General features: G+C 47.7%; 2 protein-coding genes across 3 annotated transcripts in view; one reads left to right on the top strand and one right to left on the bottom strand.

Moving 5' to 3' along the window:
- LOC107294802 (solute carrier family 22 member 17-like) overlaps positions 1–3,885 on the top strand; it is a gene marked incomplete at its 5' end in the record, with an annotated part of 9,407 nt that extends 5,522 nt beyond the window's left edge. Inside the window, 4 exons of the mRNA XM_015824064.1 lie at positions 626–731; positions 1,637–1,860; positions 2,518–2,629; positions 3,570–3,885. Of these exons, the coding sequence (XP_015679550.1) occupies positions 626–731; positions 1,637–1,860; positions 2,518–2,629; positions 3,570–3,885 (758 nt within the window). The remainder of the gene's footprint in view (positions 1–625; positions 732–1,636; positions 1,861–2,517; positions 2,630–3,569) is intronic.
- Positions 3,886–14,521: 10,636 nt separating this feature from the next.
- On the bottom strand, positions 14,522–22,163 carry PABPN1 (poly(A) binding protein nuclear 1). 2 transcript variants are annotated; one of them, XM_015824069.1, is made up of 6 exons: positions 22,044–22,163; positions 18,562–18,629; positions 18,363–18,469; positions 17,545–17,632; positions 15,700–15,854; positions 14,522–14,567 (listed from the first exon to the last, which is right to left on the bottom strand). In XM_015824069.1, the coding sequence occupies exons 1-6, from the start codon at positions 22,123–22,125 to the stop codon at positions 14,528–14,530; spliced, it is 540 nt and encodes a 179-aa protein (XP_015679555.1). In that variant the 5' UTR covers positions 22,126–22,163; the 3' UTR covers positions 14,522–14,527. The 2 variants fall into 2 exon arrangements, with proteins under 2 accessions (XP_015679555.1, XP_015679554.1); XM_015824068.1 differs by lacking the exon at positions 14,522–14,567 and having other exon boundaries at positions 15,488–15,854.
- Positions 22,164–24,161: the final 1,998 nt, after the last annotated feature.

Genomic DNA, 24,161 nt, shown 5'->3' with positions numbered 1-24,161 from the left:
TTGCCAAAAACCCCCCTTCATTCCAGCTGGTTGACTGGGCACTGTGGCATAACTGTAGCACAGCCTGTAATTTTTAAACTGGGATCCTTTCAGCACCTTCTGGGATAATGGAGCACTTTGCAGTTTTGCTTGTTTGTGAGTCGAGATAAGATGGGTGGACTTCAACTCCCAGAATTCCCATGGCTGGCTTTGGGGCCTTCGGGACAGTGTTTTTCAACCTTCGGGCCTTGATGTGTGGACTTCAACTCCCAGAATTCCCATGGCTGGTTTTGGGGCCTTTGGGACAGTTTTTTCAAATTTTGGGCCTTGATGTGTGGACTTCAACTCCCAGAATTCCCATGGCTGGCTTTTGGGCCTTCAGGACAGTGTTTTTCAAACTTCGGGCCTTGATGTGTGGACTTCAACTCCCAGAATTCCTCAGCCAGCCATGCTGGCTAGGGAATTCTGGGAATTGAAGTCCACACATCTTAAAGCGGCCGAGTTTGAAAAACACTGCTCTAGAGGTCCCCCCCTGTCTTTCTCCATCCTGACTCAAGATTGTGTCAAGGAGGATGTGGTGATTGACCTTCCTTATTCCTTCCTCCACAATCTGATCTGGTCCCTCCATCTTCCACTCATCCTTTAGAGCTGGACAACGCTTGCCACCTGCCTGCAGCTGCCCAGATCTCACTCCGCACTCTCCTGACGTGCAGGAACATCTGGAAAAACATTCTGATCCTGGGTTTTACCACGTGAGTTGAACTTCGCATGCTACTAGACCCTATGGAGGCTCATCCGGGAATGGCAGAGTGGACTTGTGGGTGGGTGAGAAGTATAGCAATAGCACTTAGACTTATATACCGCTGCACAGTGCTTTACAGCCCTCTTTAAGTGGTTTACAGAGTCAGTCTGTTGCCCCCCCCCCAAAAAAACCCCAAGCTGGGCCACCCAGCCAGCATTCATGCCTAAAGCGGGACTAGAATTCACCGTCTCCTGGTGATTGGCCCAAGGTCACCCAACGATCTTTCATGTCCATATCAGGACTTGAACTCAGAGTTTCTTGCTTTCTAGTCTGGTGCTTAAGCAGTAGACCAGGGGTAGGTAACCTTGGCTCTTTTGTGACTCAACTCCCAGAATTCCTGAGCCAGCCATGCTGAGGGGAAAGGGAGAGGTTTCCAAGCTGAGCCATGCTGGCTCAGGAATTCTGGGAGTTGAAGTCCACGAGTCATAAAAGAGCCAAGGTTGCCTACCCCTGCTCTAAACTAATAAAGTCTTCATTAATTAACATTAATTATGCTTTCATATGTTCTTCTAACTGAGGGGTCTTCAAACTTGGCTCTTTTATGACTCGTGGACTTCAACTCCCAGAATTCCTGAGCCAGCCGTGCTGAGGAGAAAGGGAGAGGTTGCCATGCTGAGCCATGCTGGCTCAGGAATTCTGGGAGTTGAGGTCCACAAGTTATAAAAGAGCCAAGGTGGCCTATCCCTGCACTAGACCAAACTAACTCTCTTATTTTCCTCTTAACAGTCCTTTCAGTGGCAATGAGTTCCTTCCTTCCATCCTAAATGGGTCTTGGGCATTCCTTGTTTGTTCTTATGCTTTTGAGACTCTTGAACCCCGTGAGCTAAACCAGGTTGGCGTATTTTTGTCCTCCAGATTCATAGCCCACGCGATCTGCCACTGTTACCAGCAGGCCTGGGAGTCCATGGAGGACCCGCGCGCCAAGTTCTACTTCCCCTTCCTGTTGTCAGCTGGCAGCGCCGGCCTCGGTTGCCTCTTTCTCTGCCTCACCGTCGGTCGGTATGGACGGCGCGGGATTCTGCTCCTCACCACGACCCTGACTGGCATCGCCTCTCTGATCCTGCTGGGGCTGGGAGAATGTAAGAACCCTGGGCTAATTTCCAAGGAGCGTCTTCTTGCGGGATCCAATTCTGGGATCAGCGGTTTACTCTTCCGAACTCCGAGCTTCCGAGCTCCTGGAAGCCAGCCACCAGATTGCAAGGACACAAGCGAGCGGTCCAACGAGGAGGCCTCGGTAGCCTCACATGGCAATGAACAAGGACAGAGATTCAGTTTCGCAGCTACTAAGATTGTTGGCCGAGCAGAGACAAAAATAGCCAGGGAAATATCTATGGAAGTTCTCAGTCATCCAGGTCGTGGTTGTCCCAAAAATGCTTTTTTTCAGGAGGCAACTGGACAGCTGGTCATTTGCATTCTTTTAGAGGGTCGTTGAGGCCATTGGGACATTTACCTGTGTCCTCAGGGTCACCTGAGTAGTGCAAGTGTGCAAATGCCACACCCATTTGCACCACTCAAGTGACCCTGAGGACACAGGTAAATCTCCAAGTGGCCTCAATGACTCTAAAAGGATGCAAATGACCGGCCGTCTGCAAGGAGTATAAATCCATTCTCCGCCATCCAGTCAGAGCTGAAGAAGCTTCTTGGAGGCGGGGGTGGGGGCACCAGGTTGTCCATCTGCCTTCCCTGCTCTCCCAGCCTGTGTGACTTCACACCTTCCGTTTTGTCTTCCGTTGCAGATCTCAACAACGCGGCCCGAAGAACGTTTTCCATTCTTGGTCTCTTCACCTCCCACGCGGCCGGCTCGCTCAGCGTCTTCTTCGCTGCGGAAGTCATCCCCACCGTGATCAGGTGAGGCAGAAAAGGCTCCGGGAGAATAAGGAGACGTCCCGGGGTAGAAAAATGAATTAAAAAACAGAGATAGTCTCCACTGTAAATTCCCATCCTTCCTTATCTTTCAGTCCACCCATTTTGTCTTCAAATGTCGAGTCCTCACAGCTTTTGCTCCTTCCTTCCTTCCTTCCTTCCTTCCTTCCTTCCTTCCTTCCTTCCTTCCTTCCTTCCTTCCATTCATCCATCTTTTTTCCTTTCCATTCTTCCTTTTTTCTCCCTACCTGTTCCTTCTTTCATCCTGCCTCCTTCCTTCCTTCCTTCCTTCCTTCCTTCCTTCCTTCCTTCCTTCCTTTTTCCTCCCTCACTCCTTCCCTCACTTCCTTTCTTCCTTCTGTTTATCTATTTTCCCTTCTCTTTCCTTCCTTCCTCCCTTTCTCCCTCCCCCTTCCTTCCCTCCTTCCTATCACTTTTCCTTTCTCCTCCCACCGTCGATCCCTCCCTCTCCTTCTTTCTCCTTCCTTCCTTCTTTCCTTCCTTCCTTCCTTTCTCCTTCTTTTTCTTCCTTTCTTCCTTCCTTCTTTCTTTCTCATTCCCATCTCCTTCCTTCCCTCCTTCCCTCCCATTCCCTTCCTTCCTATTCCCATTTCCTTCCTTCTCCTCATTCCCATTTCCTTCTTTCCTTCCTTCTCCTCATTCCAATTTCTTTTTCTTTCTTTCTTTCTTTCTTTCTTTCTTTCTTTCTTTCTTTCTTTCTTTCTTTCTTTCTTTCTTTCTTTCTTTCTTTCTTTCTTTTTTTCTTTTCCTTCTGCCTTCCTTCCTTCTTCATCCCAAAAAGCAAGCTAGGCAGTATATAAATTTAATAAATAAAAAGAATAGGGAGGGGGGAGAAAGAAAAAGGACAAAAGAGTAGAAAACTTGAGACTCCTGCCAATATAATAAGGCAATCTTCTTCCCGCAGAGGGAAGGGTCTTGGCATTATCCTGGCCTTGGCGTCCCTCGGAGGGCTGAGCGCCCCCTTGTTGCGGGTGCGAGAGCAGCACGGCTCCTTCCTCGAACACATCGTCTTGGCCTCCCTCAACATCCTGGCCCTGCTTTGCCTGCTGCTGCTGCCCGAGACCAAACGCAAACCCTTGCCTGAAGGCCTGCAGGACGGAGAACTTTATCGGAGGCCTTCGCTGCTCCGGCGGGCCGGCGAGTCTGCGGGCCGGGACTCCGAGGGGGCGTCGCGGCGAGACGACGTGCCGTTGCTTTCCACCCCGAATCCTGCCAGCTGATGCCACGGCGGGCTCGGTTTTGGCCTCAGTGTGCGTTTGCCGTCGTGGTTAGGGTGGGCTCGTCCAGTGAACGCAAGGGCCAAAGAGAGGTTGTGAGGGGAAAAAAATCTGATTTTTGGCCTTTTTTCCTGCTTCTGATGTTGCACGGAAGCGGCAACTCGTTGGTTAAATTTGCGGCCCTTGGGAACCAGGATTCGTAGCTAGTTGCCCCAAAATAGCTAGAGCAGTATTTTCTCGATCTCAGGCACTTCAAGATGTGTGGACTTCAATTCCCAGAATTCACCAGCCAGCGTTGCTGGCTGGGGAATTCTGGGAGTTGAAGTCCAGACATCCACCCACCACCCTTTTTATTCCCAAAACAAGCTGAAATTTGAAACTAAAGCTAAGCCAGACTTTCAAGGATGAAGAAGTTTTGCAAGACAGAAAGGAAAAAATGTGAAAAATTTCTTCCCGGAAGAGAATTTTTAACAGCCTTTTTATTTTTTTGGCAACGGAAAGATTTGGGGGTTTATGAACGGAAGGATACGGGGTCAAATTGTCGAAGTGCTTCGCTAGGAGGTCGGGCTGATCCTCTGTTTTTTTTTAAATCTCTCTTGGATTTTTTTTTTTTAAAGTTCTTCGAGGGACAGTTTGGGGAGCTGGCAGATAATTCTGGTTTGTTTTTGGTTTGTTTCTTTTTTTCTCGTTTTACCGATGTAGGACAGGGGAAACCTAGGGCCCCGGAATCAGTCTGTGGATTGAGGTCTGAGGCAGAATCCACATTGTTCGACCTATGCATCCATCTCGTTTTTAATAATTGTGTCTGTGACACGTATCTCTTTCGCAAAGGGCTCGCCGCATTCAGGACGTTGGATCGGAGGTGATGAAATCCTAAAGTGGAATCTTGGGGTTTATTTCCAAGGCGTGGTTTCCCTTCCCTCCCCGAAAGAAACCGTCAATTAGATCAGACAAAGATTATCCTTCCGTGCTTTTCTAGGAAAACAGTGAGTTTGGTCTGGGCATCAAAAATGTCCGATCAGGCCATTCTTCACTAGGCCAATTCTTCATTTAACGCTGTGGAGATTCTCAGTCATCCAGGTCATCGTTCTCCCAAAGGTGCTTTTTTTTTCACGAGGCACCTGGACTTTGTTTTTCTTTGAAGATGTTTCGCTTCTCATCCAAGAAGCTTCTTCAGCTCTGGCTGCACGGTGGGAAACGGCAGGGTTGATATTCCTTTGCATTCCTCTGGTCATTTGCATTCTTTGAGAGAGTCGTTGAGACCACTTGGATGCCAGCTCTGTGTCAAAATTGAATAGAAGGGGAGGGATACGACATCCTCTATCTCCAGTCTACCACACAATCCTTTCAGCAGCTCCAAGAGGGCTCCATGCCCACTTGCACCACTCAGGTGACCCTGAGGACACAGATCAACCTCCAAGTGGGCTCAACGACTCTCTAAAAGAAGGCAAATGACCAGAGGACTGCAAAGGAGTATAAATCCTTCCATTCCCCACCATGCAGCCAGAACTTGAAGAAGCTTCCTGGATGAGAAGCGAAACCTCTTCAAAGAAAAACAAGAAAGTCCAGTTGCCTCGTGGGGAAAAAAAAGCACTTTTGGGACACATAAGTGTCTGCAAATCTTTATCCAGAAATCTTTTTCTGTCTAGCATTATTTGCTCGCAGCGAAGAGAAACGAAACGACCGCTGTATACAAAGACGATATCAGCCGTCAGTTCCCCAGCCCAGATCTGGAATATACAGGCAGTCCTCGACTTAACGACAATTGAGACAATTTCCCGACTTTTCTTGCCACGGTTTTTAAATGAATCACCGCAGTTTGTAAGTCAGTGACCTGGTTTCCCCGTCGACTTTGCTTGTCAGAAGATCAGAAAAAGGGGATCGTATGACCTGGGGATAGTGCGACTGTCATAAATAGGAGTCGATAAGCCTCTGAATTTGGATAGCGTTTCCAGGGAGATGGCGCCCTGGTCCTACGTGTGTGAAAAACAGTCCTTTGGTAGTGCCGTTGTAACTCCGAACGGTCGCTAAATGAACCGTTGTAAAGTCCAGGACTTCCTGTATCCAATTTTTTTAATAGGTTACAAATCATTTTTCAGGGCTTAGAGTTAATAGCAGGTTTTATTACCAATAAAGACAGAGATGATCGCTGAAGGAACGGCACAGCGTCATACCCAGGGAGGGAATCACTCAGGCCGACGCACACGTGTGTGTGCACTAACACTACTCCTTTTGCTTTCCTGGGAGTTAAACATGCAACATCCCCCCCTCAATTTTTTTTGGGACTGCTTTGTAGACTTAAAGGGAAATAAAACACTTGACTGTTACTAAGCTAAATAAAAGAAAGTAAAAAAACCCAATCCACTCGGAAAACCCCTATCTAAGCTTCGGAGTCTTTTGGGGGGCAAGAATTTAATACCGCTTTACAAGGCCTGGGTAAGGCCACACTTGGAATACGGCATCCAGTTTTGGTCCCCACGATATTAAAAAAAGATGTTGAGACTCTGGAAAGAGTACAGAGAAGAGCAACAAAGAAGATTAGGGGACTGGAGGCTAAAACATAAGGAACGGTTGCTGGAATTTGGGATGTCTAGTTTAACGAAGAGAAGGACGAGGGGGGACATGATAGCAGGGTTCCAGTATCTCAGGGGCTGCTCCAAAGACGAGGGAGTCAAGCTATTCTCCAAAGCACCTGAATGCAGGACAAGAAGCAACGGATGGAAACTAATCAAGGAGAGAAGCAACCTAGAACTAAGGAGGAATTTCCTGACACAATTAATCAGTGGAACTCCTTGCCCCCAGAAGTTGTGGGTGCTCCATCACTGGAGGTTTTTAAGAAGAGATTGGACAGCCACTTGTCTGGAATGGCATAGGGTCTCCTGCTTGAGCAGAGGGCTGGACTAGAAGACCTCCGAGGCTCCTCCCAACTTGGTTCTGTTGTGTTGGGGCTTGCGTGCTTGAAGACTGGAGTGTCCTCTCAGGGATAGGTTATCACTTAGGGGCCCTGGGAAAGCAGTTGGGTCTCCCCAAAAGCAAAGGAATGAGTGCCATTGATGACCCGTGTCTGAAAAGATCCAGGGTCCCAAGTTCGAGGTTCCTTACCTTGCCAGCCTTGACCCTCTTCAGGGCCTTTGGCTGGGCTGTCCTGCCTCTTGGGTGGGCTTGACCCTCCTGGGCAGCGGGGACCCTCCAGAAGTTTCCCAATATTTCTAGGATGGGTAGGCAACCTTGGCTCTTTTATGACTCGTGGACTTCAACTCCCAGAATTCCTGAGCCAGCATGGCTCTGCTTGGAAACTTTCCCTTTCCCCTCAGCATGGCTGGCTCAGGAATTCTGGGAGTTGAAGTCCACGAGTCATAAAAGAGCCAGGGTTCCCCACCCCTGCCCTATATCAGGGGTCCTCAAACTTGGCAACTTTAAGACTCGTGGACTTCAACTCCCAGAATTCCTGAGCCAGGATAGCTCAGCTTGGAAACCTCCCTTTTCCCTCAGCGTGGCTGACTCAGGAATTCTGGGAGTTGAAGTCCACGAGTCATGAAGGAACCAAAGTTCCCCCATGCTGGCTCAGGAATTCTGGGAGTTGAAGTCCACAAGTCATAAAAGAGCCATGGTTGCCTACCCCTGTTCTAGGACCTGAAGAACACGGTCAGGCAGAGAGAAGCACGGTGCAATGGGCCCACTGCTCCAATGGGAACAGATAACTGCCACGGAAGCCACCAGGGCAATGTCGGGGTCCTCAGTGGGTCGTATCTGTTAGAATTGGCCATTCGTCTAGGGAGATTCTCCGTCATCCAGGTCCTTGTCCCAAAGGTGCTTTTTTTTCAGGAGGCAACTGGACTTTCTTGTTTTTCTTTGAAGTAGTTTCGCTTCTCATCCAAGAAGCTTCTTCGGCTCTGACTGGATGGGGGGGGGGGGAATGGCAGGATTTATACTCCTTTGCAGTCATCTGGTCATTTGTATTTTTTCGGAGGATTGTGGAGGCCACTTGGAGGTTTATNTCTTTCAAGCCAGCGGTCCTCTCTGTCCAAAATGGGGACTTTGTTGTCTTCCAAAGAGCGGTCTTGGTCTTCCAAACACAGGTGGACAGCCGAGTTTTGTCCGGATGAGTTCGTTCTCCTGTGTTGTGCCATGCATTGTGAAGTGGCTTTTTTGTTTCCCCAACGTACAATATCAAAATTGCACAGCCCTCCCTCAACAGAGAGGGAGGGACACGACACCATCTCTCTCCAGTCTACCACACAGTCCTTTCAGCAGTTCCAAGAAGGCTCCACGCCCATTTGCACCGCTCAGGGCACCCTGAGGTAAAACTCCAGGTGGCCTCAGCGGCTCTCTAAAACAGACATGTCCACTCAGGGGACCCTGAGGTAAAACTCCAGGTGGCCTCAGCGACTCTCTAAAACAGACATGTCCGCTCAGGGGCCCTGAGGTAAAACTCCAGGTGGCCTCAGCGACTCTCTAAAACAGACATGTCCGCTCAGGGGACCCTGAGGTAAAACTCCAGGTGGCCCCAGCGACTCTCTAAAACAGACATGTCCGCTCAGGGGCCCTGAGGTAAAACTCCAGGTGGCCTCAGCGACTCTCTAAAACTGACATGTCCGCTCAGGGGCCCTGAGGTAAAACTCCAGATGGTCTCAACGACTCTCTGAAACAGACATGTTAAACACAAGGCCCAGGGGCCAGATGCAGCCCGCGACGTGGTTTCATGTGGCCCGCGAAGCCATCCTGGAAACAGTGAGGGAACACCCCTCCCCCGCTGCCTTGGCCCTGGCCCTGGTTGTGTTTCTTGCGTTTTTCTCCCTCATCTCAAATATTTTCCCACCGCTCTGTACTTAGGAAGGAAGGAAGGAAAGAAGGAAGGAAAGGAGAGGGAGGGTCTGAGGGAAGTCCTGCCTTAGTCCTGCCCTGCTGCCCTTTCACCATCCCCTTGCCCCCTCCTCCTGTCCTATCCTGGGGGGTCTCCCATCCTATTAATAATAATAATGATAAAGTTGGAAGGGACCTTGGAGGTCATCTAGTCCAACCCCCTGCTCAGGCAGGAAACCCTATCCCATTTCAGACAAATGGCTGCCCAGTTTCTTCTTAAAAACTTCCAGTGTTGGCGCATTCACCGCTTCTGGAGGCAGGTTGTTCCACTGGTTAATTGTTCTGTCAGGAAGTTTCTCCTTAGTTCTAAGTTGCTTCTCTCTGGTTAGTTTCCACCCGTTGCTCCTTGTCCTGCCTTCGGATGCTTTGGAGAATAGCTTGCCTTAGTCCTGCCCTGCTACCCTTTTACCATCCCCTTGCCCCCTCCTCCTGGCCTATCTTGGGGGTCTCCCATCCTATTGCGAAGGAAGCTTTGGATACAAAGCCGGGTCTCCTCCCATGGAGAGGGAATGGGCCTCCCTCTGACTTTGCCCTCGTACCCATCACGAGCAACCTGGCTAAGGAGAGCAAGCACAGAAGCAGCAGCCTTGAGGAGGAGGTGATGATGATGATGATGATGATGATGATAAAGTTGGAAGGGACCTTGGAGGTCATCTAGTCCAACCCCCTGCTCAGGCAGGAAACCCTATCCCATTTCGGACAAATGGCTGTCCAGTCTCTTCTTAAAAACCTCCAGTGTTGGAGCGTTCACCGCTTCTGGAGGCAGGTGGTTCCACTGGTTAATTGTTCTCACTGTCAGGAAGTTTCTCCTTAGTTCTAGGTTGCTTCTCTCCTTGATGAGTTTCCATCCGTTGCTTCTTGTCCTGCCTTCAGGAGCTTTGGAGAATGGCTTGACTCCCTCTTCTTTGGGGCAGCCCCTGAGATACTGGAAGACTGCTATCATGTCCCCCCTCGTCCTTCTCTTCAAAAGAACCACGATGCTATCCTGCACCCCACAATAAGAGTCATTCGGCTAATTTTTAAGCTAAGATAAACCCTGCCCCCCCCATTATGGAACAGTCCATTTTAAGGATTAGCAGAATTTAAAATCTTTCCCCTTCAGCCAGTAAACTGGTTTAGAAGCACTCCAGCTGGTTTGTGGCCAAACAGGAGCATTAACCCCCAAGTCTGTATAGGCCGATGTCTTGAGCCCTGGCACCAAACCGGTTTTCGCCCATCTTCCGTTGCGCCCTAGAAATATTTATTTTTAATCTGGCTTTGCTTCCATTCATGCCCCCCCCCCTTTTTTTTTTTTTTTTTTGCAAAGGGACAGGGACAAAGTGGAGCAAAGAAAACAAAATTTTGGAATGCAACAAGATTTGTTGGAACTGGGAGAATTTCTCGCGGGAAAATCCTCTAGCTGCGAGTTGCCTGCTTCGTTCCTTTTTCATCCTGGAAAACAGGTTGAAGGGTAAATGCAAACACCCGACTTTCTGGCTGGAAGGCAGGAAGCACGTAAAGTGTAAGAAACCAACTTTGATGTTGCAATTGAAGGTTTAGGCTACAGCGCTGCTGGTCCGTAGAACGTGATGGACAGACAGACTGCAACGCTGCTTTTCAACCTGGGGAACTTTTAAGAGGTGTGGACTTCAATTCATAATAGAATAGAAAATAATAATTAGAATAGAAGACAATAAGAATAATAAAACAGAATAATAGAACAGGAGAGGACAGAAGAGAAGGAATGGGATGGGAATGGAGTGTAGAGAGGAATAGACTAGACCAGTGATGGCGAACCTCTTAGAGACCGAGTGCCCAAACTGCCACCCAAAACCCACTTATGCATCGTCGGGTGCTGGGTGGGTGTGGCCCATTGGGTGGGTATGGCTGCGGTGGTAACGGCAGACTGGGTGGGACTAAAAAGTTCAATCAATTCCAACTTTGCAAGATCTTTTTTTCCCGTGAGAAGTTGAAATTGATTGATTGAACCTTTTTTTTTTGCACACGGCGGCGGAGGCCTAAAGCGAAAAGGTTTTATAAAACCCAGCTGAAGGCCTAGGACTGGGGTGACGGCACACATGCCCACAGTGAGGGCTCCGAGTGCCGCCTCTGGCACCCGTGCTATAGGTTTGCCACCACTGGACTAGACTAAAATAAATAGAATAGACTAGAATAAGAATAAATAATAGAATGAGAATAGAATAGAATAAAAGTAGGAGACAGAAAGGAATGGGATGAGATTGGAATGGAGCATAGAGAATAGACTAGACTAGAATAAGAATAAATAAAGAATAGACTAAGGATAGGATAGGATAGGACAGGAGATAGAAAGGAATGGGATGGGAATAGAATAGAATAGAATAAATATAATAGAACAAAACAGAACAATGGAATGGAATGGAAAATAGAATAAAAACTTTTTTTTGTCACTTTAAATGTACACTAATCAGCATACCTTAAAATGAAATTTCGTTGTGTTCAGCTCTCAAAAATACCATCGTGCGTATACCCACATGCACACCCATGACACAGAAACGTCGCACCGTCAAAACCGGGACCAGAATGTGCTCCGTCCCTTAAACCTCACATGAATGTAGGTAGTCCTCAAACTTAGAACTTTCTGTTGCTAAACGAGTTTACAACCCCATTTTACAACCTTCCTTTCCACAGCTGTTAGGTGAAATGACTGCCATTGTAACAAATCTATTGTAAATCAGCCAAAATCTGAGCACGTGATCCTGGGGCGGCTGCTGCTGCGACGGTCGTTAAGTGCAAGGAGTGGTTGTAAATCACCCTTTTTTCAGCATCATTGTTGACTTGGAGCCGTCACTAAACAAGTGGCTGTTAAAAAGTCAAGGGCGGCCTGTGTAGGCCAGTTCAGCCACCTGGAGTAATAGCTGTCATCAACCAGGCATGCCATTCGACAGGTAGTCCCTGACTTATGGCCAAGCGAGTGAGCCCCAAATTTCTCTGGCAAATTTTTGCCCCGTTTTATGGCCTTTCAACTTGTCGTTGTTAACCAAATCACTGCAGTTAAGTAATATTAAAGTTGGAAGGGACCTTGGAGGTCAACTATCCAACCCCCCTGCTCAGGCAGGAAACCCTATAGTACCATTTTGGACAACCGGCTGTCCAGTCTCTTCTTAAAAACTTCCAGTGTTGGAGCGCTCACAGCTTCTGGAGGCAGGTTGTTCCACTGGTTAATTGTTCTGTCAGGAAGTTTCTCCTTAGTTCTAGGTTGCTTCTCTCCTTGATGAGTTTCCATCCATTGCTTCTTGTCCTGCCCTCTGGTGCTTTGGAGAATAGCTTGACTCCCTCTTCTTTGGGGCAGCCCCTGAGATACTGGAATACTGCTATCATGTCCCCCCTCGTCCTTCTCTTCATTAAACTAGACATACCCAATTCCAGCAGCCGTTCCTTATATGTTTTAGCCTCCAATCCCCTAATCATCTTTGCTCTTCTCTGTACTCTTTCTAGAGTCTCAACATCTTTTTTACATCGTGGTGACCAAAACTGGATGCCGTATTCCAAGTGTGGCCTTACCAAGGCCTTGTAAAGTGGTATTAATACTTCACGTGATCTTGATTCTATCCGTGTTAAGGCAGCCTACCACTGTGTTGGCCTTTTTGGCAGCTGCAGCACACGGCTGGCTCATATTTAAATGATTGTCCACTAGGACTCCGAGGTCCCTCTCACAGTTACTACTATTGAGCAAGGTACCCCCTATACTATACCTGTACATTTGGTTTTTCCTGCCTAAATGTAGAACCTTTCTTTTTTCGCCCTTGAATTTCATTTTGTTAGATAGCGCCCAGTGTTCGAGTCTGTCCAGATCCTGTGAATGTGGCTTCTGGAGTCGTTCACGATCCCGGGGATGCTGCGGCCGTCATAAATACGAGCCGGTTGCGAAGCGTATGAATTTTGATCAGGTGGCGACCGGGGGGGGGGGGGGAGATGCAGCCAACGCTAAGCATGAAACCCGGTCGCCAAAGTCGCTTTTCTCAGGGCCGTTTGTAACTTTGAAACGGTCGCTAAACGAAGCCGCAGACCCGCAAACTCGTCGTTTTAAAGTCGAGCCGGCTTTTCGGCAGCAGCCGAACAAAAGGCACCACCGCCCACGCTCGTTTCTTCCAAAAACATCTTTATTTTTTATTTTATTTTTTTTCCACCCTTATAACATTTGGCTTCTTCCTCTGTTTCCCTCCCTCCAACCTGAAATGTTTTTTTTTCCCTCTTTTCTTTTTTTTCCCCCTCCCGTTTTCTTTCTTTTTCTGGTTTTTTTTTAAAAAGTCATTCTGGTTCCCAATACCCAACGAACCCCTCCGGGGAGATTTTTTTCTTAAATTTTTAATTTCTTTTTTTTTTCCCCCCCACCCCCCTGCCCTGGCCCTGGTTTCTCTACAGCTTCAGGTTTCGGTGTTATTTCTTCAGGCTAAAAAATAAAGGAACCTGTAAAGATAAAGACACTCAAACAAGGCATATAAAACAAACCCCCTTAGATATAGATAGACAGATAGATAGAGAAAGAGAGAGAGAGTGAGAGAGAAAGAGAAAGGAGGAAGAATTGAGGGGCGCGGGACACCTACAACCTGAAATGGTGGGCATGGGAAGGAAGGAAGGAAGGAAGGAAGGAAGGAAGGAAGGAAGGAAGGAAGGAAGGAAGGAAGGAGCCGTTTTTAAACGGGAATCACCCGTTCCTTTGGGGGGGGGGTGTTAGAACAATGCTTTTGAGTTCAGGACAAAATCCAGAGAAAAGGACCCAAAGGGTGATGGGGGAAGAGGGCAGAAGCAGGGAAGAATCCCAGAATGGGATGTGGCATTTTTGAGGATGTCCTGGGCAGAAACAGAGATCGGGCGAGGGATGTCTGGGCCAAAGGTAGCAAGCAACGAAGCCGGGAATGCCAGCTTCTTTCCGGCTATGAAGCCGTGGATGCCAGCTTCTTTCCAGCTACGAAGCCGTGAATGCCAGCTTCTTTCCGGCTATGAAGCCAGGAATGCCAGCTTCTTTCTGGCTACGAAGCCAGGAATGCCAGCTTCTTTCTGGCTATGAAGCCGTGGATGCCAGCTTCTTTCCAGCTATGAAGCCATGAATGCCAGCTTTTTCAGGCTATGAATGCCAGCTTCTTTCCAGCTACGAAGCCATAAATGCCAGCTTTTTTCAGGCTATGAATGCCAGCTTCTTTCTAGCTACAAAATCGTGAATGCCACTTTTTTCCAGCTAAGCCAGCTTCTTTCCGGCTACGAAGCCGTGAATGCCAGCTTCTTCCGGGGCTAATCTGTTTAGGTTGGAGGAAGGGCAAGGCAGGGGCAAAGCAAAGCAACGAAAAGGCAGCAGAAACCAAACCGGGAAACAAATGCACAGACACACGAACACACGCAATGGAGAGCAAGGGTGTAGAAGGAAAACAAAAGAGTCACAGAATCCGGAGGGGACAACTTCCCAAAGCCCCCCCCCAGGCACTGCCTGCCCCCTTGTAAAAACACAGAGGAAGAATTCCCTCCCCCCCCCCAAAATCTGCAAAAAGGGGAAGGAAGGGCGGAGAAGGGAAAGACTCTCGACAATACTCCCAGGCAGTTTTAACAACAAGCTCGGCCGACCCACAAGTTTGTTTTCTCCCCTCCCCTCCCGTATAGGTCAACCCTCTTTCTCTGCACAGAAGCAACCTCCTCCCGCCAACAGTATGTATATATATATATATATAATTTTTTTTTTTCCGTCATGGTAACAATCTTCATTTTTTTTTCTTTTTTTTTTTCCTCCTTCCTAAAACAACCATTTTTTTTGTTTTGTTTTTTTTTGTTTTTAGTAAGGGGAATACCATGAGGTCGCTCTGGCCCGGCCCCTGTGAAGAGAAGAAGGAAACAGGTTAACGAAAGAGGTATTTTAAAAAAAGGAAAAAAAAGCTTTTAAAAACCTACAAGACACGGGGCCGAAATCCTCAAATGTGAAAAACTACATCCGCATTTCCAAACGGGGCGGCTGTGACCTTTTGCGAAATCCGTCCCTATGACTTTGCCATATTTTTTCTTTCTTTCTTTCCTTCCTTCCCTTTTTCTTTCTTCCTTCCTTTCCTTCCCTTTCTTTTTTTCTTTCTCTTTTCTTCCTTCCTCCTACCTTTTTTCTTTCCCTTCCTTCTTTTTCTTTCTTTCCTTTTTTCCTTCCCTTTTCTTTCCTTCCTCCTTTTTCTTTCTTTCCTTCTTTCTCTTTCCTTCCTTCCTTTTTTCTCTTTCCTTTCCTTTTTCTTTCTTTCCTTTTTCTCTTTCCTTCTTTCCTTCCTTCCTTCCCTTTTTCTTTTTTTCTCTTTCCTTCCCTTTTTCTTTCTCTTTCCTTCTTTCTTTCCTTTTTTCCTTCCCTTTTTTTCTTTCTTTCTTTCCTTTTTCTTTCTTTCCTTCCTCTTTATTCTCTTTCTTTCTTTTTCTCTTTCCTTCCTTCCTTCCCTTTTTCTTTCCTTCTTTCTTTCCTTCCTTCCCTTTTTCTTTCTTTCCTTCCTTCCCTTTTTCTTTTTTTCTCCTTCCTTCCTTCCTCCCTCTTTTTTTCCCTTCTCCCCCCCCCAATTGACTTTGTCAGGAGGTCGCAAAACGGGATCACGTGACGCCCCCCCGGGACACTGCAACCGTCATAAATACGAATCGGTTGCTGAGCGTCCGAATTTGGATCACGTGGACCATGGGCACACTGCGACGGTCGTTAAGTGTGAAAAATGGCAGAGTCCCTTTTTTTTTCTTCCAGTGATGTTGTCATTTTGAATGGTCCCTAAGTGAACTGTTATAAGCCGAGGACCAGCTGTATTCTGGCTTGCAGGATCCCTTTCATTGGTCTGTTTCAGGTGATCAATAAAAAGAGATGCCAAGAGGTTTTAAGCCCGGGATCGCTACTCTAATCCAGGAGCTCCGTTCCCTGGCCGTCTGCGAGCGTGTGTCTGACCTAGGGTGGATCGGTTCCCCACTTCCCCCACCTTCCCCTTTGGGTCAGACCTGTATGCACGCCCTCGGGGCGGACGACTGCTGAAGCCACTGTAGAAACGGGCCCTGGAACTGCTGTAGCCGGATCCTCGCCCTCGGTACCGGGTCCGGGGAAAGCCTCGGTCTGTGGTGCTGATGCCTGGGCGGTTGGTCCGTTTGGGAATCACCTAAAAGTAAGATTAGATTAGATTAGATTAATTAGAACAGAACAGAATAACAGAATAGAACAGAATAGAATAAGAACAGAACAGAATAGAAAAGAACAGAACAGAATAACATAAAACAGAACAGGACTAGAACAGAATAGAATAATATAGAATAGAACAGGACAGGACTAGAACAGAATAGAATAACACAGAATAGAAAGAACAGATTGGAACAGAAAAGAACAGAATAACACAGAACAGAACAGGACTAGAACAGAATAGAATAACATAGAATAGAACAGGAATAACATAGAATAGAACAGATTAGAATAGAATAACACAGAACAGAACAGGACTAGAACAGAATAGAATAACATAGAATAGAACAGGAATAACATAGAATAGAACAGATTAGAATAGAATAACATAGAACAGAACAGAGTAGAATAACATAGAATAGAACAGAACAGAATAGAACAGAATAGAATAACATAGAACAGAACAGATTAGCACAGAAAAGAACAGAATAGAATAAAATAGAACAGAATAGCATGTCACCTTAAATGTACATTAATCAGCATACATTAAAATGAGATTTTGTTGCACACAGCTCTCAAAGAGTAACCACCTCCTATATACACTGCATAAACATGACAGTTATAATAATGCACACACCCACACATACACACATATATGGCTCAGAGAAACAACACAGTTGTTCAGTTTGGATGTACACCTAATCTTGCAGGTCAGGCTCAGGGGGGTAACAATTGCTCACCTTTCTGCTTGTACCCCAGAGAATGCAGACACCTCTCCGTAACAGAGGCGATTCATCGTATAGGGGAGAAGAGTTGCACTGTGGGGCCCTGGGTGCTCTCTGAGCTCGGTGGCTTTCTTGCAGACATTTCAAGACCCAACTAGGGAACATCATCAGTTCCAAAAAGGAGTGGGATTTGTGGAGTGGAGGGGAAGGGAAAGAGGAGGAACCCTTGGTGCTCTCAGAGCTTGGTGATTTTCTTGACGTTTCATTACCAAACCTGTTGCCATCATCAGTGCACTGAACACATCAGTATCCTTCCTCTTTCTCCTCCTCTCCACAAGCCCCACCACGGCCTTCTAGCACTGATGAGGCTCCCCAGCTGGGTCACGAAATGTCTGCAAGAAAACCGCCAAGCTTGAGAGAGCGCAGGGGGGAATTCCACACTGGAGCGGTCCCGAAGGGAAGGGCTCCGAAGCAGAAACCTCCCCTTCTCAGTGCTTAGACCAGGGGTAGGCAACTTTGGCTCTTTTATGACTCGTGGACTTCAACTCCCAGAATTCCTGAGCCAGCCACGCTGAGGGAAAAGGGAGAGATTTCCAAGCTGAGCCAGGTAGGCTCAGGAATTCTGGGAGTTGAAGTCCACAAGTCATGAAGGGGCCAAAGTTTCCCTCATGCTGCCTGAGGAATTCTGGGAGTTGAAGTCCACAAGTCATGAAGGGCCAAAGTTTCCCTCATGCTGGCTCAGGAATTCTGGGAGTTGAAGTCCACGAGTCATGAAGGGGCCAAAGTTTCCCTCATGCTGGCTCAGGAATTCTGGGAGTTGAAGTCCACGAGTCATAAAAGAGCCCTGGCTTAGATGGTTCAGTCCGAGGGTTGGCCACAAAAGCTATTGGGGAGTCGGGCACAGAGCGGGGTGTGTGGGTGTGTGTGTTGTGAAAAGGGCGTACCCACCTTGATCTGTCTCCCCCTGAAGAGGGATTCGTCTAACGCTAACGAAGTCCGCACCGACTCCTTGTCGGAAAATTCAATGTAGGCGAACCTTGAGAAGATGAGTGGAAGGAAGACGGACAATTAGACAGTTCAGGCTCCTCAAGTTACGACAACTGCGCCTCAAATTTCTGCTGCTCTAAGCGGGTTTTGACCCGTTTTTACCACCTTGCTTGCTGCCCGGGGTTGCCGCAACCGTTGTGAATTTGCGAAAAACGGTGGCAAGTCACTTGTTTTTGCAGCGCTGTCGCAACTTTAAAATGAATTGTTAAGTCGAGGACTTATCAGTACTTGAATCGATCAAGAGAGGTCGCGGGACAATACAGGCCATCCCTGACTTACAACAACGGAGCCCAACTTTTCTGCTGCTAAGCAAGACCGTTTGGTTAAGTGGGTGTTGCCCCCATTTTGCGACCTTTCTGGCCCACACCACAGTCAGTAAGTGAATCACTGCAGGGGTTAAAAGTTAGTCCCCCGGTTGTGAGGTAAATCTGCCCCCCCATCGACTCTTGTCAGAAGGTCGTAAAAGGGGGTTGTGTGACCCCAGGATATGGCAACCGTCATAAATACGGTTGTCAAGCCTCCAAATTTTGATCACTGGGATGTTGCAACGGTCATAAATACGAAAAATGGTCGCAAGTCGGTTCTTTCGATGCCGTTAACTTCAAACGTTCACCCAACGAAAGGGCTGAGGCCTACCTCTATTCTACCGGACCACCTCTGGAGCTTTAAGGCGACTCTCAAGCCAAGAGTAATCTCCCTCCTTGGAAAAGCCCACTCACCCCTTCGGATGGCCTGTGTATTTGTCGCACAGGATCGTCACGCGGTTGACGGAACCGCAACCATGGAAGTGGGCTTCCAATTCTTCTGCAGTGGCCCCATAATCTACCTGAAATGGAAGACGGGTCCGGTTCAGGAGGCAAGGCTTCGTCCTCGCTTGAAGAAAGCTAGGGTGTAAGGAGGGGGGGGGGAGAAACTCACATTTCCTACGTATATAGATCTGGCGTCGGCTTCCATCTTTTCTTCCAAAGACATGATGACCGGGCCAGCTACAGAGAGAGAGGAGAGAGAGAGAGACGGGAGAGAGGTGAGAGACAGGAGAGAGAGGGGGGACAGAGAGAGACAGAAGAGGACACAGAGGGGGGGAGAGACGGGAGGAGAGAGGTGAGAGACAGGAGAGAGAGAGGAGAGGGGAGGAGAGAGGGAGCAGAGGAGAGAGACAGGAGAGAGGAGAGGTGTGAGAGGAGAGAGGGGGGGAGAGAGGGGGCAGAGGACAGGGGAGAGACAGGAGAGAGGAGAGGAGAAAGAGGAGAGGGGAGGAGAGAGGGGGCAGAGGAGAGGGGAGAGACAGGAGAGAGAGAGAAGAGAGAGGAGAGGGGGGAAAGGAGAGAGACAGGAGAGGAGACAGGAGAGGGGGTGAGAGGGGGCAGAGGGGAGAGGCAGGAGAGAGGAGAGGAGAGGGAGGAGAGACAGGGGAGAGGGGGCAGAGGACAGGGGAGAGACAGGAGAGAGGAGAGGAGAAAGAGGAGAGGAGAGAGAGAGGGGAGGGGAGAGACAGGAAAGAGGAGAGAGAATTAACCAACCAATTAACCAACAGAATTATTAAATAATGTGGAAAGTAAAATATCTACGGAAATTCTCCATCATCCAGGTCATGGTTGTCTCAAAGGTGCTTTTTCAAAAAGGCAGCTGGACTGTTTGTTTTTGTTTTTTTTCAGGAAGAAACTGCCAAAAAAGCCAACACAGTGCTAGGCTGCATTAACAGAGGGATAGAATCAAGATCACGTGAAGTGTTAATACCACTTTACAAGGCCTTGGTAAGGCCACACTTGGAATACGGCGTCCAGTTTTGCTCGCCACGATGTAAAAAAAGATGTTGAGACTCTAGAAAGAGTGCAGAGAAGAGCAACAAAGATGATCAGGGGACTGGAGGCTAAAACATACAAGGAACGATTGCTGGAATTGGGTCTGTCTAGTTTAAGGAAGAGAAGGACGAGGAGGGACACGATAGCAATGTTCCAGTATCTCAGGGGCTGCCCCAAAGAAGAGGGAGTCAGGCTATTCTCCAAAGCCCCGGAAGGCAGGACAAGAAGCAACGGATGGAAACTAACCAAGGAGAGAAGCAACCTAGAACTAAGGAGTAACTTCCTGACAGTTAGAACAATCAACCAGTGGAACAACCTGCCTCCCGAAGTTATGGGTTCTCCCACACTGGAGGTTTTAAAGAAGAGACTGAACAACCATTTGTCTGAAATGGTTTAGTTTAATTAATAGATGGACTAGGGGTGACAGGATAGCAGTCTTCCAGTATCTCAGGGGCTGCCACAAAGATGATGGAGTCAAGCTATTCTCCAAAGCACCTGAAGGCAGGACAAGAAGCAACGGGTGGAAACTAATCAAGGAGAGAAGCAACTTAGAACTGAGGAGAAACTTCCTGACAGTTAGAACAATGAACCAGTGGAACAACCGGCCTCCAGAAGCGGTGAATGCTCCAACACTGGAAGTTTTTAAGAAGAGACTGGACAGCCATTTGTCTGAAAAGGTCTAGGGTTTCCTGCCTGAGCAGGGGGTTGGACTAGAAGACCTCCAAGGCCCCTTCCAGCTCTGTTAAATCTGTTCTTGTGTAAGAAGATGACTTTTAGCTTCTTATCCCAGAAGTTTCATAGATGAAGCTTCTTGGGTGAGCAGCAAAATGCCTTCTTGTCCCTCAAGAAAACGCAGTCAAGTGGCCTTTTTTGAAAAAGAACCTTTGAGACCATTGTGGAATGGAGAAATTTTCCTGCCTGCCGCTACTCAGGAACAGCCGTGTGTGTGTGTGTGTGTGTGTGTGTGTGTGTGTGTGTGTGTGTGTGTGTGTGTTTGCAAAGCAAACTATCCTGACTACAAAGGTAGCAAGTTCTAGCTAACATCCAATTCAACCACGGAATGCTTTTTCCTCAGTTTCAAGGCCCGAATTTCCTAGTCACTTTTAGCTAACGCAAAAGAGAATTTCTGTCGCTTTTCCAGAGCAGTGTGTGTTGCTACTTTCCTGCAATTAACCGCACACACGTGACAATCACAAGGCAATCGGTCTTTTGGTGTTCCCAGCAGGCAGAATGTCGTTTAACACCACCCTGCCAGGCCATTTTCCCATTTCAAGAGAGCAAAGATATGATTCAGTCTACCCAGCAAGGGACAATCTAGCTTCTCGAGAGATTTGGACGTGGTGTGTGTGTGTGTGTAAGTGTATATATGCACACACACTAGTACAGACCCACTCATAGATACAGAATGTACCAGAACTGAGGCCCCACCGTTTGAGTATATACTTATATTATTTGAATGGTTGCCATTTCCTATTAAACGCTTCCTTAACACGTTGTCCAATTTATGACCTTTGAATGTTGAACAAAGCACAATAAACTTTTTCTCCGAGGATAAAAAAAAAATTAAAGCACATTGTGATTGGCCTATGGGACACGAGTTTTGGTATACCTTGTGCACAAAGACACGTACGTTTTATTTATTTGTATCCCGCTTTTAATATTTTGACAAATAACTCAAGTGGTAAATATCTCCAACACCGCTTTCTCCTATTTCCCCCATAACCGAAAGTCACTCAGCTGGCTTTTGTGTCTAAGGCAGGACTAGAACTCACCGTCTCCTGGTGATTGGCCCAAAGTCACCCAGTTGGCTTTCATGCCTAAGGCAGGACTAGAACTCACCGTCTCCTGATGATTGGCCTAAAGTCAGCCAGCATCTTAAATGCCTGAGGCAGGACTAGAACTCACCGTCTCCTAGTGATTGGCCCAAAGTCACTCAGCTGGCTTGCGTGCCTAAGGCGGGACTAGAACTCACCGTCTCCTGGTGATCGGCCCAGAGTCACCTACCTGGCTTTTGTGCCTAAGGTGGGACTAGAACTCACCGTCTCCTGGTGATTGGCCCAAAGTTATGCAGCTTTTGTGCCTGAGGCAAACCAAAACTCACAGTCTCCTGGTGATTGACCCCAAATCACCCAGCCAGCTTTCATGCTAAGAGAGGACTAGAATTCACAATCGCCTGATGATTGGCCCAAAGATACTCAGCCAGTGTTTGTGCCTAAGGTGAGACAACAATTCACTGTCTCCTGGGGACTGGGCCAAAGGCACCCAGCCGGCTTTCACACTGAGGACTATAACTCCCAATCTCCTGGTGATTGGCCCTAAGGCACCCAGCCGACTTTCATGCCTAAGGTGGAACTGGAATTCCCAGTCTCCCGCTTTCTAATTTGGTGCCTTAACCATCAGACCAAAGCGGCTGTCATATATACTCATGGATACAAATACAAACTCACATCCCTATATGAAAGTGTGTGTGTGTGTGTGTGTGTGTGTGTGTGTGTGTGTGTGTGTGTGTGTGTGTGCAAGCAACCCTTAATAATTAAACTGGTCCCCTGACTGAGCAGCTGGATTTCAGAAAGCGGGAGATTTCCCGGAGGGGCTCACCGTTGCCGGGTGGGGGGCTCATGTTCATCTGTTTCTCGACTTCATTTTGCAGCTCCTTCAATTTCTCGGCCTCTTCCTCCATCTCGCGTACCCTGGCTTTAATGGCTTCCAGCTCCTGGGGAGGGAAGGACCAGCAGAAATGAGCAGGAAGAAGGAGGGAAAAATGTCCCTTTTTGAGTTGTTTTTAACCCAAAGGCTGCTTCCGACAGAAGTATCGGTAAGTCCTTGATTGACGATCGGAACGGAGCCCAACATTTCTGCTGCTAAGTGAGACATTTGGTTAAGGGAGTTTTACGTCCCGTTTTACGGCTTTCCTTGCCACATTTGTTAAGTGAACCAGTACAGCTGTTAAGTTAGTACAGGGGTCTTCAAACTTGGCCCTTTGATGACTTGTGGACTTCAACTCCCAGAATTCCTCAGCCAGGCACGCTGGCTGAGGAGTTGAAGTCCACAAGTCATGAAGGGGTCATAGTTCCCTCACGCTGAGGAATTCTGCGAGTTGAAGTCCACAAGTCATAAAAAGGTCATAGTTCCCTCATGCCGGCTGAGGAATTCTGCGAGTTGAAGTCCACAAGTCATAAAAGGGTCATAGTTCCCTCATGCCGGCTGAGGAATTCTGGGAGTTGAAGTCCACAAGTCATAAAAGGGCCTAGTTTGAAGACCCCTGCTTGTGGACTTCAACTCCCAGAATTCCTCAGCCAGGCACGCTGGCTGAGGAATTCTGGGAGTTGAAGTCCACAAGTCATGAAAGGGTCATAGTTCCCTCACGCCGGCTGAGGAATTCTGGGAGTTGAAGTCCACAAGTCATCAAAGGGCCAAGCTTGAAGACCCCTGGTTTAAAGATATAACAGCACTGGAAAAAGTGCCTTAGGACCGTTTTTCACACTTACGACCGTTGCGTCAACCCCCCCATGGTCACGGGATCAAAATTCAAATGCTTGGTAACTGACTTCGATTTATGACAGTTGCAGCGCCCCAGGGTCCCGTCGTCCTATTTTGCGACCTTCCAACAAGCAAAGTCAATGGGGGAAGCCGGTTTCACTGAACAACCGTTTTACTAACTCAACAACGGCAGCGATTTAATCGCTGTGGCGAGAAAGGTCGCAAAAGGAGGCAAAATTCACAGAACAAACATCTCCCTTAGCAACAGAATTGTGAGGTCAAATTGTTAAGTCGTAAGATGACCTCCAAGGTCTCTTCCACCATCATCATCATCATCATCATCATCATCATCATCATCATCATCATTATTATTATTATTATTATTATTATTATTATTATTATTATTATTATTATTATTATTATTATTATTATGATGTCAAGGGCTTCCTGTACGCCATTCCAAAGAGATGCCCACCCCTTGGCCTCTTGATTTTCTCTCTCGGATCCCATTTTTTTTGCTCATTTTCCAACCCACCCCACTTCAGTTGTCCTAACAACCCACATGGCGTGAACAACAATCGCACGGAGCAATACAGGTAAGTCCTCGACTTACATCCGTTGGTTCGAGTGACCGTTCAAAGCGATAACGGCGCCGGAAAAAAATGTGACTTATGGCCATTTTTCACACTTGACGACCGTTGCGGCATCGTCCCCCGTGGTCATGTGACCCAAATCCAGACGCTTGGCGGCTGACTCGTATTTATGACCATCATGGCGTCCTGTGGGGGGGGGCACGTGAGCCCCTTTGGCGACCCCCTGACAAGCAAAGCCAATGGGGGATTCGCTTAACAACGGTGTTACTAGCTTAAATAAGTGCCGTGATTCACCTCACAACGGTGGCAAGGTCGGTCGTAAAATGGAAAGAGAGCTGGAAGGGACCTGGGAGGTCTTCTAGTCCAGTCCCCTGCTCAAGCAGGAGAACCTATCCCCATTTTTGACAAGTGGCTGTCTCGTCCCTCCTTAAAAACCTCCAGGAACTGGGTGGCTTTGGGGGGGCAAAACTCACTTAACCAATGGGCAACTTAGCAACGGAAATTTTTAACGGCGGGCGATTGCAGTCATTAAGCTGAGGACGACCCGTATTTCTCTTCCAAACCTAGCCTCTATCTATCTATCATCTATCTATCTATCTATCTATCTATCTATCTATCTATCTATCTATCTATCTATCTATCT

Source organism: Protobothrops mucrosquamatus, unplaced genomic scaffold (genome assembly GCF_001527695.2).
Source record: "Protobothrops mucrosquamatus isolate PMUCROS unplaced genomic scaffold, P.Mucros_1.0 scaffold2100, whole genome shotgun sequence".
Taxonomy (NCBI): Eukaryota; Metazoa; Chordata; class Lepidosauria; order Squamata; family Viperidae; genus Protobothrops; species Protobothrops mucrosquamatus.
This window is presented reverse-complemented; position numbering and strand designations above follow the sequence as displayed.

Excerpts from the sequence above, each read along its gene's own strand:
- PABPN1 (XM_015824068.1), bottom strand. The coding sequence starts at position 22,125 with ATGGAGGAAGAGGCCGAGAAATTGAAGGAGCTGCAAAATGAAGTCGAG. Across the intron at positions 17,633-18,362 it reads TACACAGGCCATCCGAAGGG|GTTCGCCTACATTGAATTTT; the intron begins GTGAGTGGGCTT and ends CATCTTCTCAAG. Across the intron at positions 15,855-17,544 it reads TCAGGGGGAGACAGATCAAG|GTGATTCCCAAACGGACCAA; the intron begins GTGGGTACGCCC and ends TCTTACTTTTAG.